Source organism: Chenopodium quinoa, unplaced genomic scaffold, assembly GCF_001683475.1.
Source record: "Chenopodium quinoa cultivar QQ74 unplaced genomic scaffold, ASM168347v1, whole genome shotgun sequence".
Taxonomy (NCBI): domain Eukaryota; kingdom Viridiplantae; phylum Streptophyta; class Magnoliopsida; order Caryophyllales; family Amaranthaceae; genus Chenopodium; species Chenopodium quinoa.
The window spans coordinates 1,165,445-1,178,789 of record NW_018742523.1 but is presented as its reverse complement, the minus strand read 5'-3'; the positions used below and the strand labels follow the sequence as shown (position 1 = coordinate 1,178,789).

At 41.5% G+C, this 13,345-nt stretch overlaps 1 protein-coding gene across 1 annotated transcript; it reads left to right on the top strand.

The window, feature by feature from the left end:
- The first annotated feature begins 172 nt into the window (after positions 1-172).
- LOC110719958 lies at positions 173-4,756 on the top strand. Its single transcript, XM_021898955.1, has 2 exons — positions 173-355; positions 4,254-4,756. The coding sequence occupies exons 1-2, from the start codon at positions 265-267 to the stop codon at positions 4,502-4,504; spliced, it is 342 nt and encodes a 113-aa protein (XP_021754647.1). The 5' UTR covers positions 173-264; the 3' UTR covers positions 4,505-4,756.
- Positions 4,757-13,345: the final 8,589 nt, after the last annotated feature.

Sequence of the window (13,345 nt, the reverse complement as noted above, 5' to 3'; positions counted from 1 at the left end):
GGCCATGGTTGTACGTGTAAATCTAATACAGTAGGAATATCTAACGGTGCATTTGGCATCATTGCTGTTTTTGATTTTTTTGTTTTTTACCCCCAAATTAAAATAAAACAGTGATTGGTAAAATAGCTTAAAAAAACAACTTTATAGCTATTTTGTAAAAAATAAAACGGTAAACCTAAAACACCTAAAAGCAGTTTTTGAGGTTTTAATTTTTTTTTTTTAAAAAAAAAATATATAAATAAACCTTATCAAAGCGTATCATCGATGGTTCTCCTTCAAATTCAATATCTCATCTTTCTTCCTCAAATCATTCTCAAGATTTCATTCTCAAGATTCAAGGAGCAAGCAATTCCAGGTATGAAGCGTTCTCCTCTCTCTTTTCTTTTAATTTCATTTGCAATCACATTCACCACGTTTCTCTCTATTGTTCTTTCAATTTAGGATTTTTTAACATGAGTGGACAAACCTTTGTCCGGTTCTCCAAGAATGGACTGACCTTTAAATCGTCTCATTTTGGACATAAGTTTTCATTTTTTCGCCCAAAATGGACTAAACAGGTAACCTTACCTGTTGTAACCAGTTTCCTCGCTGACGTGGCACTTACCGTTGGTTTTTCTCTGTTTCTTCTACAAAAATTCTCGATGCACAAACCTCACAACCGATGCCGTTTAAAAACCACCCCTTCCACCACCTAGGCATGCATGCGCCACCCCATCCTCACCACCACAAACCTTAAAACCCCACATAACCACCACCCTTTGCTTCAATCTTGTTGTCGCTGCTGTCCACTTCCATGGTCACCATTAACACCATCCACCACACCCTACTTCCACCACCCATATAGGAAAAAAGCCCACCCTAACCACCACCATGACCCACCGCCACCAAACACCAAAGCAAGCAGCACCTCACCCACACCACCTCACCAAATCGGCAAATCCCATACCCCGCTTCGTTGCACCACCAACCCACAACCACGTTTCTTTGCATCACAAACCAACATCAAATCACTAACATCAACTTCCCAATTAACACAAACAACAATAATGAAACTAATCCAGCAAACAATCACCCACTTTGTTCAAATAAGAAGAAAAAAAAATCCAATATCTTAATCCAACATTAATCACATCAATAAAAAAAAAAATCAACAAAAAATTCAAAAACAAAACCAGAAAATCAGAAATCAATTTTGGAATTTTCACTTTCAATTCATATAAAAAAATTCAAATTGTAGGGGTTTGGGTTTCATTACTATCATTAGTATTGCAATTAGTTGGGGTTTTGAGGTGGTTTTAGGCCAAATAGGGCGGCGACGGGGGTGGGTTGCAGGTGGTCGGAGGAAAAGTTGGAAAGGGGATTGATTGTGATTGTGGGGTCGAGGGAAGAAGAAGATGGGTGGTTCCCAAAGGTCAACATGGCTAATGTTGACTTCGTTTACCGGTTGCAGGTTAACTCAGTCCATTATGGGCGAAAAAATAAAAACTTCTGTCCAAAATGGGAAGATTTAAAGGTCAGTCCATTCTTGGAGAATCGGGCAAAGGTTTGTCCATTCACGTTAAAAAATCCTTCAATTTATTGATGCTTTTGTTGTTAAATTTTGTTGTATTCAATTTCTTTGATTAATTTGTTCATTATTTTTCTGAATTTTAATCGTTCTTTGTCTAATTTGTATATAATTTATTTTGGGTTTTTATATTTGAGGATTTTTTTTCTGAAATAATAAGAGTGTTGTTAATTGTTACAATCAACACTCGTATTGATTGAATTTTCTATGATTCTAATTCTTAATTACCCTTATTATGATGTTAATATGTTTTAGTTAATTCAAAGAAGGAAGTCTTAGCTAATTATTTGATAATTTGTGTGCATTATTTTTAATATTTTGGAATGTTGTTCAGGAAGTAGGAAGTATGAATTTTATTCTTGTAATGTAATCAATTTTGAAAATTTGGGGTGAATTGAAGCTTTATGCCTTGACTATGGAGTAGTGATGGCTTGTGGTTGTTAAGAAGTTATATTGTTATATATGTGTGCTAACTGTAGCTGGAATTGTTACATTTATGTTGTGTCTTGCTTATTTACATAAGAATTAGTTCTTTTAATTGAAGCTTAAGAGATTGTAAGTGGAGTTGTGTGATAACTCACTGAGTTGGGTACACGTACACCCGGTTCTGTATCAGATTCCTTGCTCTCAAGAAGACTTGTTTATGGAGTTGAATCAATGGATGACTAGCGTGTATTTGTTGAGTTAAACTTTTGAACATATGCTTCTTGTTTGATGACATCAATGGATGCATGTGACTGATAGGATAGTTTTATTTGGCTTTACTAAATGCTGTGAGAAATTTAAGCTTAGTGTATTTTGCTTAGAGTACTAGTGTGGATTGTTGTATTTTACACCCCTTTCTTATTTAGTGGAGGAGTTTCAAATTTCTGGAGGATGAGAACAATATGACTATACATATTGGAGCAAATTGTTGTCTTAGGAGTTGGGAGAAAGAGTTTTTTTATACTAGTATTAATTTTGTGGTGTAATTTATGAGAGCTATATGCCAAGTTAGCTTAAATAGTATCAATTACTTTATGAAGTTTAAATGTTTAACATACTGGTAATGGGAGACAAATGGTTGTGCTTTTTAAGGACCTACAATTATAACAACGGAATTAGGTAACTCGTAATAATCATTCTGAAAGGAATAGTGTCCTTCCAACAAGTGTATTGTTCCGATAGAGGGTTCAGAATTATTGCAGAGCTAATTATTCAGTAAAATCAAGTGATCAGAATGCCTAGGTGGAGGCCGCTTCCGATCAGTAATATCAAGGTACAATTGATATTACAGCTTAATCTTAACTGAACCCTTCGGGTCGAACCCAATAGAACTACCGATCCGAGACGACGAATTAATCTGAAGGATTTAATGAGTCAACAGAGTTTTACGAATACAAACGTTAGATATCGAGCCTAGGGCGTCGAGGCCGAGCGTCGCAAAATCACAAGCGACAAGTACGAGCATAGCCGTAGCATCACCATGGTCTAACCATGTGGATGTTAGGCTAGCTCGAGCTAGCATGCACCTAGCATGGCTAGGCGCACCATCGCGAGCACTAGGTGCTGGCGTGCGTGCGTGCCTAGCATGGCAGCACCATCGCTAGCACCAAGTGCTAGCATGGATGCTAGCCTCGCATCGCAGCGCGCTGGGCGTGTGCAAGTGCCTAAGCGCCACAGCAGCCCTAGCACCATGCACAGCACCATCGCAATGCCAGGGGCTTGCGTGCGTGCGTGTGCGTGTGCACCATCGCCCAACACGCATGCTAGGGCCTAGCATGCATAAGCACGCTGGCTGGGCTGGCTGTGCATATAGATACGAGTGTGTGCGCGTAGGCTGCTTGGGCATGCGAGGGAGTGCGTGAGAGTGCTAGGGCAAGCACCAACACAACGTGCTAGCTGCGCCTAGCGCTAGCACGTAGCACCAGCGCCAGCACGCACTGCCTGGCTGGGGATGCTAGGCTGCGGGGCAGCGCTAGCTGGCAGCGCTAGCTGGCTGGCTGCCCAGCAGCCCTTGTGCCGGTTGTGCATGGGTGTGAGGACCAATCAAGGCCCTTGGGGAGAAAGGCAAATGGTCCCCCTACCTAACCTTGGACATCACTCATTAGCATGTGATTGTGCCACTTGTCGCAATGTGATTAAGTTAATTATTTATTTAATTTGGAATTAAATAAATTATTGATTTTACCAACTCTTCCACATTGGTGGGAGATTGGAAATCAAGGACCCAATTCCCTATAAATACCTTGCAAGGGTATTGGGAATGGGATAACCTTGAGTGGAATTAAAAAGGCAACTCTTGATTTGAGTAAACCTTTGATTCGTAAAACTCATAGTTTTATTTTTCCGGGTCTTGACTAACCTTCAAGACTTGGGACGCTCGGGTCGGGTCGAGGGTACGATCCGTTGGAGGCTTCATGGTTTCGGGGCTTTGAAGTAAGAGCTCCTCGGTGAGCAAAGCACGCATCAAAGGTATAATTGTTTATCCTTTTCTTGTTTAATTATGTTTGTTTTGCTTGTTAATTGCTTTAATTAAGGGGCGGGTCTTGGGGGATTTCCTTCCGCGTAGTGTCGGGTCACTACGAAACCCTACACATTCATCTCTTATTCTCTTTCACACATTTAATTCGTGTCATCAGCAATAATAGATTTTTGATTATTCACTGTTTTTCATGTCATGTCAACTCATTTTGAAAATTGAAAGATAAGCCGGGATGGGAAGCAGCGGTGGCGTGGACTCCGGAGGATAAAAATGCTACAAGCCAAGGGAGAGCAAGGAAAATATTTGCTACAAGTGCAGAGAAAGCAGAAGGGTATGCAGTCTGGTGGGCAATTAAAGAGAACATCAGCCAATATAAGAGTATCTTAATCAGATCAGATTGTGAGAATGTAGTGAAATCTCTAAACTCGCCTGAAACGTCTTCGGTGGAGCAAGTGTGGTCATGGACATCTTAGATATGATAAGGAGCTTAGATTATTTTATTTGCATAAAGGTACAAAGAGATTGTACTGTTTGGATCAAGTAGGAGTTTTATCTGTGATCGATTGTTCATTTGCCCCTTAGGCAGTATATGCAATCAATAACAATGGATTCGAGGACCTAGTGACTCCTTCTGTAAGTGATAAGTCGTGTTTTGTGTATATTATTTAGCTTGTTTTTAGTTAGTTTTGTTAGTTTAGTTGAGTATTTGAGTCCGTTTTGGTGTAATTTGGTTTAGTTTCGATGATTCGATGCTTTTATGGGTAGTTTCGTTGTTTTTTATGTATTTCAGGATTAACGGAGCTAATTTGGAGATTTTACGAAGTCACGAAGCTATGCCGAGGCCCACGAATATTAAATCATGTGTTCAAGACGAACTTGAGTGAAAATGAAGCAAAACGTTGATGAAATACTTGACAAATATGACATCTGTTCACTATTATGCTCATAACTTTTGGTATACAAATGATAATGGAGTGATTCAAATTCCATTGGAAATTAGACTTAAATACCTTTCCAACGATATATTACACGCCTCAAACGAAGCTCCGGATATGAAGTTATGACTGATTTAAGATGAGTGATACGCGCAGCAGAGCAGGCACGTCCGTGCCCATCACCAGGCACGTCCGTGCCTGGAAGACAGACTCAGCAGCGTTTTTGTTTTTAGAGAGGCACGTCCATGCCTCCTGGGATCCTTGTGCGCCAAGCTTTTTGCCGACTTTCTTATCTTTTCTAGGGCTATTTATATACTAAGTGGTGTTTTATTAATTAATTAAGTTTATTTTATTTTTCAATTCCTATTATTAAGAACTAGTTCTCTATTTTTATTTCCTTTACTTTTGTAATTCAAGATTCAAGCTTTCTACCTTCAATTCAATTCAAGATTCGGTATTTTCTTTTAATCTCTTTATTTATTCATGTTTTCATTATTATTTATTGTTCTTGTTTTTTTTTTTTTTGTTAATATGTTAGAGTAGATTGTTGTTCTAGATTTAGGTTGAACCCTAATATGGTTAATACTTAATTTATTCTTTTAAATTCTCAATTAATTATTTATATTGTTCATGCTTAATTGATTGCGCTTATGCCAATACTAGATTAGAGATAATTAGTATTGTTTTTATTCCATTGTTTTAATCGCAGCGAGAGTTGGGTTTTAACGGATTTGAATAGATCAATTAAGGGTTTGATATTCATCACGAGAGTAGTTGAATGGATAATTAGGAAGTTAGAGTAATGTGCTTAATGTCTCTAATTTGCATGATTCCATGAGAATGGGCTTGATTGTGGGTTAGAGAAGCCATTGATACTCGAGAGAGGTCCTTGGTATTATTTAGGGATTACTTTTCCTTGTGAGCATATAATTAATTGATTGGGGTAGGAATTTATCTTGTATTGATTATATTAGTGGTAATACTTAATTCTAGAGTCTTTATTATTATTAGATTTATTTTGTTAGTTCATAGTATATATTATTCAACTCATTATTTTATCTTGATTCGGCTATTGTAATTCATAGAAACCATTGTTTAGTCCAACCTTCTCTGTGGGATCGACCCTGACTTACCCTACTACATATTAGGAGGTTTAGTTAGGTTTTTATTATTTTTGTTAGGTGTGCGACCGCCTACCAGTAAGTCAACAAGAACTTCAAAGAATGACTCGGTTTCGAGATTGTTTGGAAAAACAATTGTGGGAAAGACAAAATTCACAATGAAAGTTATCAATGAGAAATAAATATACATTGCATTTGACTATTTTATTATTACCTTTTTTTTTCTGTAGTTGTTCTTTAAAATTTTGTTATAAATTTATTCAATCAATAAATTTATTATTGAAATATGTATATTTTTCTTTTTGTAAAAATAAATAAGCAGCTATTTAAAAAATTAAAAATAATAATAATAATAATAATAATAATAAAAATAATTATAGGCAGAGAGTTGATTAAAGCTAGAATCTATAAATGATTTGGTAATATGAGAGTTGATTGTAAACTAAAAACTGAGAAATGGAAACAGTTTTTAAAAATAAAGAATCAAAAACTGAAATCAGTTTTCAGTTTTGAAAAACCAAAAAACTGAAAACGATGCCAAACGAACCCTAATCAATCCAATCTATTTTTTTTTTAAAAAATCCAATCTAATTTATTTGAAGAAAAACAAAAAATCCTAAAAATACAAGAGTTTCTTAATAATAAACAAAGAAATTGTATCACATGACATTTTCGCAAATAAATCAACAACTTTTTTTTTATTAATGTGATGTGATAACCAATGTTTGTTTATCACTGAGAAAAATTGGGGCAAGCTAAAACAAATCCTCGTATTTGAATTTAAGTTTTAACTAGTGTGTGGCTCGAGCAATGCACCGGGTTTTGCTTTGAATATCAATAAATATTATTTGAGCCATACCATATAAACTATATAATTAAAAAGAAGTGAACAATAATAACTTATGAAACTAAATAAGCAATCTCAACTTGATGTTTTATACAAAGGATTTAGTATATTATAAAACATAATTAAAAGATAACAAAGACAAAGATGGTAAGAGAAAGGTGTTGCGATGATGTGGCATATTTCTAATACATGTATGTGAAAGGGTGTCACGTGGCACATATTTTGTATTAGGAACTCTTTTTTTATATATTCTATTTTCAGTGTGGGTTTTCTGTTTCGGTGTTCTGGGCTGCTGCGATCAGGCGAATATCTGGCTGTTTTTAGGCGCGAATCTGGTGTGTTTTCAGGTGAATTTTCTGGTGTGTTTCAGGCGAGTTTTCTGGCTGTTTTCTGGTCAGTTTTTTGGTAGTTTGGTAGCCGATTTTTTATTAGTTTTGGGAAGGTTTCTGGTTTATTTTTCAGCCATATAGGGTGTATTATTTCGACGGCCTTTCTTCTTCTCCGGCAGCAATTCCGTTGGCTTATTCGTGTGGTTTTGGTGCATTTTTGGGACGTTTCTAGTGCAGTTTGTGTTGTGCTGTTTTGCGATATTCTCATGGCAAGTTGCATGGGTGTTATGCCTCCTATTGTTCACTTTCATTGCCCATTTGTGGGTCTTAATGGGTGACATGATGGCGGGGGTAATGGGCTCACAAAAACTTCTTTGCTCACTCATCTCCGTGACTGTCATTGTTGTACGGATGCGCGGGATATGACTCAAAACTCTCTTTCTTCTGATTTGGCTATTTTCTTGGAGGCTGAGACGACCTTTCGTTGTATAGGCATTTGTCTTTGTAGGGATTGTTTCAAGACACATACTCTTCGTTCTAAGTGTTGACATGAACCTAGTTCTGATATTGTGGCCCCACCTGATTTCGGGGATGGAGTTGTACGTTTGTTCTTTATGGTGTTCCCAAACCGCAGGATCCTTCTTCGGCGGTATCTGATCTTGTTCCTAGTGTGCCTCGTGAACCTTGTTTGGGGGTAAAAATACCCCTAAAAGCGGACCACTGTTAACGCAACACGTGTCCCAATAGCTTGCTAACACGTGTCAGCCTTAGAGAGGCCCAAAGGGATCCAACCCTCTACTGACACGTGTCACCAAACCCTAGAAAGAGGGCTGATCCCCTTCCCTATAAATAGAGGAACCATCCTCATTTATAAAAACAAGCATTGAATACACATTCAATCCACAAAAAACCCGAGCAATCTTCATTGTAGAATTCTCTCTAAATCAGAGAGAAGTATTTACATTCCTCACTATACTCCTCATACACGTTCTAACTTGATCGTCGGAGGCGGAACTCCCTCGGGAGTCTCCGTTGTGTTGCAGGTACAGGCAGCCGGAGGTCAGTCTCGGTGTTGTAACTCTCCCGCAGGACACATAAAAAAACCCCGAAACATTTGGCGCCGTCTGTGGGGAGAGTACCATTGAGATGGCTTCACAGCAGTCTGTACCACCTCGTGACAGGAGGCGGTCTACGGTTGAGTTTAAAAACCGAGTGCCTCCTCCCTATCCTAAATGTCTGAGCCGGTTTAAATGCCGCCCTACCTAGACAGCTTCTAGAATACCTCAAATGAGGCATTCACAATCAAACCAAGGGGGTTAGTCAAGCGGCTTGGCCGTCCTTCTGGCCCTCAGATAATCCATTTGGCACAGTATGCGCTCCAGGAGCCACACATGCCGTATGGACAGTCATGTATGCACCCGGCCCCTTTTTAGGGGTTAGGCGGCAAAAATGTCCGTTAGGACTAGCAGCTCCGTCTGCAAAAGCCTTGGGGAACAACCTTCTGTGTTCTCAAAGAAATAACGTTCTGGTGTGAAAGCGCTAGACCGCCGAATAATGCAGGCGTCATCAAGCCAACTGTGAAGAGCAGCAGGCTATATTGAACCAGGAGGCTCTCCAGCCATGCATCCGGCATTACCCCAGCCGGAGCATGTGATTGAACTCAAAGAGTCAACCGGTTGTAATGTGATCTAGCACCTGGTGGCACAAACCAATCCACATAGCAACTGGCCATTTCTAGTCAAGCATCCGTTTGAATTTAGCACCGGCTGTGGGTATACCAACGCTAGTCGCCTAACAGGCCAAGCATACGGCCAACTCAAGCATAATCATGATAATCATTATTATGATTGGTATAATGGCTTGATTATAATAATGATTTATCAAATCATTATAAAAAAAAATATATTTGCAAGTGGAGTACATAAGTTAGCTGGCCAAATTCGCCACTTACTGCAATTATTTATTAATGTATATACATTAATATATACACAAAGGAGCAAAAAGCTAAGTGTCACGGTCCAGGAGTTTGGACCCCAAAACGTGCGGCGCGCTCTAGCCTTTTGGCGGCAAGAACGCTAGCCTTGAGCGGAAGAGGGGCTTGTGAGCACAAAGCAACACAAGCGGGCAATAGAATCTCAGGAGCACTCACGTCTATCTGGGCGACGGAGTGCGGGTGGTCGGGGCTTGTGACGGCCGATACTTCAAAGCGGGCACAAGCGGGTCCGAACCACGAGTCCTTAGCGCATCAAGTTGGGTTGGAGGGGAGCTAATATGCAAGTAAGACACAATATCTATAAAGGTCTAACAACAAACAAGCATAAAAGCAAGGCAACACTTGGTAGAAGGCTTTAAGATTTCATTAATCATTCGCCCTCTAAAGAGCTTTAAATGACATACAAGGAGAATCCCTAGTGAACACTGATCTGACAGTAACACAATAATGGGACCTCAAGCTAAGAAAACATAACCTAAACTCTAGGAAAGCACTTAAATGGAATCTAATACATCAAAAGGAGTTGGATTCTAACATCCTCCCCCACTTAAGCTGTCGACGACCTCGTCGACTTACAAAAGTTACAATCAAAATTAGAAAACCCTAAACTATCTCAATTTTCGGATGCGCCGTTGGTGCGGCTATCTTCTGGAATCTTATCTGACTCTTGAGCTGGATCTTCTTTGTTGACGAGGAGCTTGTCTCTGGAGTCGCTCGGCTCGAACATCTTGTTGAGAGCTTCATCTCTAAATTTCCTCCTGGGAGTGGAATCTGTTGAATTAAGGGGGACAGCTGCTTCCACCATCATCTGTTGGGGAGCTGCTTCCTTGAGACTGTGGTGGAGAGCTTCAAGTTGTGGCTGGTGCCTCTTGGGTGACCATTTTCTTTGTAATCCCTTGCATGCGCCCTGCGTTGTTTGCTCAACCACTGTTTTTCCTCCCTCTTGGGAGGTTCTTCTTTGGTGTCTCTTTGGTGTCTCTGGGCTCGTCGCTCTTTGCTTCGAACCTTGTGACTGATTCTGGTTTTGGCGGGTGTGTATCTGGGATGTTGCCAACTCCATGGGTTTCATCTCCCGCTTCTCTGGGTTTCTGGTGCGAGCTTGTTTCTTCGATGTTGCCTTCTTCTCAGGCTCCATCACTCGCATTGCCGAAAGATATCGGACTTCTGGTTCTTCTTGAGGTGCTATCATTCTCATAGCACTCAGGCGTCGTATGGAACCCATCCTATATGTGGGCTTCTCATCGCTGCTAGTCTCTTTTGTGGCCTCCTGAACGGACATGGATGACAATCTCTTTTGGATCTTGTCAAGTTCTTCTTTATCCTCGCAATCCCACCATTTGTGTGGACCTCGACAAAGTATGCAGTTTATTGCCCTTGTGTTTGCCGAGGATGCGCCGGCCCTCGAGTTTCCTGAGTTGTGGGAGAGGGTAGATGTTTGTCTCTGGGCATCACCTCCTCCACTTCTTCTATGATATGTATTAATGGTGTTGGACGATACTCGTGAGCCGTTCTCTGTACCCTTTGGAGAGCTTGGAGACGAACTGTTAGAGCGTGTTGACGTCCCACTTGAATCCTTCTCAAATTGACGACCCTTCCCGACTGAGTAGTCCATCAATCTCTCAGCAGCACACATAGCAGCAGCGAGGGTATCAATATTCTGCCTCAAAATCTCTCGCTGCGCCCATTCCTTTAGCCCGTTGACAAAGTTGAACACACGATCTTTCTCATTCATGTCTGTGATGTCCAACATTATCGCCGAGTATTCCTTAACATAGTTGCGAAGAGAACCCTTCTGGCGGCACTCTTGCAACTTCATCCGTGCAACAAACGCTGTGTTGACGGGGTAGAATTGTTCTTTGAGTTCCTCTTTGAACTCCGCCCATGTATCAATCTTGATCCTTCCTGCTTCGATGTCTGCGTGCTTGGTGCGCCACCACAGCTTAGCATCTTCGGACAAGTACATAATGGCAGTATCCACCTTCTGATCGTCACTTAGTTGACATATTCGGAAGTACTGCTCCATGTCGAAGAGGAAGTTATCAACTTCTTTCGCATCTCTAGCGCCACTGTAGTCGCGAGGTTTGGGCGGCTTTATCTTTGCCGCACCAACACCCAGTGCGTCTCTGCCCACAACGCGCGTTAAGGTAGCACATTTCTCAAGTGCTTCGTCGGCTATTCCTTGAACAAATTGCAATTGTTCGCGGAGGGCATCTCTGTCAGCCATCAATTTCACAATTTGCTCGGCTTGCTCGTGTACAATGACTTGGAGCTCGGCCCATTTGTCCGCCTTCTCCTCGAGCCAAGCGAGCCTTTCTTCTACGAATTCCATCTTCGTGTAGCCCTCCTTGGTGCCTACACGGGTTGCTTGCGACGAGGTTTGAGCCTCGGCTCTGATACCAACTGTCACGGTCCGGGAGTTTGGACCCCAAAACGTGCGGCGCGCTCTAGCCTTTTGGCGGCAAGAACGCTAGCCTTGAGCGGAAGAGGGGCTTGTGAGAACAAAGCAACACAAGCGGGCAATAGAATCTCAGGAGCACTCACGTCTATCTGGGCGACGGAGTGCGGGTGGTCGGGGCTTGTGACGGCCGATACTTTAAAGCGGGCACAAGGGGGTCCGAACCACGAGTCCTTAGCGCATCAAGTTGGGTTGGAGGGGAGCTAATATGCAAGTAAGACACAATATCTATAAAGGTCTAACAACAAACAAGCATAAAAGCAAGGCAACACTTGGTAGAAGGCTTTAAGATTTCATTAATCATTCGCCCTCTAAAGAGCTTTAAATGACATACAAGGAGAATCCCTAGTGAACACTGATCTGACAGTAACACAATAATGGGACCTCAAGCTAAGAAAACATAACCTAAACTCTAGGAAAGCACTTAAATGGAATCTAATACATCAAAAGGAGTTGGATTCTAACATCCTCCCCCACTTAAGCTGTCGACGACCTCGTCGACTTACAAAAGTTACAATCAAAATTAGAAAACCCTAAACTATCTCAATTTTCGGATGCGCCGTTGGTGCGGCTATCTTCTGGAATCTTATCTGACTCTTGAGCTGGATCTTCTTTGTTGACGAGGAGCTTGTCTCTGGAGTCGCTCGGCTCGAACATCTTGTTGAGAGCTTCATCTCTAAATTTCCTCCTGGGAGTGGAATCTGTTGAATTAAGGGGGACAGCTGCTTCCACCATCATCTGTTGGGGAGCTGCTTCCTTGAGACTGTGGTGGAGAGCTTCAAGTTGTGGCTGGTGCCTCTTGGGTGACCATTTTCTTTGTAATCCCTTGCATGCGCCCTGCGTTGTTTGCTCAACCACTGTTTTTCCTCCCTCTTGGGAGGTTCTTCTTTGGTGTCTCTTTGGTGTCTCTGGGCTCGTCGCTCTTTGCTTCGAACCTTGTGACTGATTCTGGTTTTGGCGGGTGTGTATCTGGGATGTTGCCAACTCCATGGGTTTCATCTCCCGCTTCTCTGGGTTTCTGGTGCGAGCTTGTTTCTTCGATGTTGCCTTCTTCTCAGGCTCCATCACTCGCATTGCCGAAAGATATCGGACTTCTGGTTCTTCTTGAGGTGCTATCATTCTCATAGCACTCAGGCGTCGTATGGAACCCATCCTATATGTGGGCTTCTCATCGCTGCTAGTCTCTTTTGTGGCCTCCTGAACGGACATGGATGACAATCTCTTTTGGATCTTGTCAAGTTCTTCTTTATCCTCGCAATCCCACCATTTGTGTGGACCTCGACAAAGTATGCAGTTTATTGCCCTTGTGTTTGCCGAGGATGCGCCGGCCCTCGAGTTTCCTGAGTTGTGGGAGAGGGTAGATGTTTGTCTCTGGGCATCACCTCCTCCACTTCTTCTATGATATGTATTAATGGTGTTGGACGATACTCGTGAGCCGTTCTCTGTACCCTTTGGAGAGCTTGGAGACGAACTGTTAGAGCGTGTTGACGTCCCACTTGAATCCTTCTCAAATTGACGACCCTTCCCGACTGAGTAGTCCATCAATCTCTCAGCAGCACACATAGCAGCAGCGAGGGTATCAATATTCTGCCTCAAAATCTCTCGCTGCGCCCATTCCTTTAGCCCGTTGACAA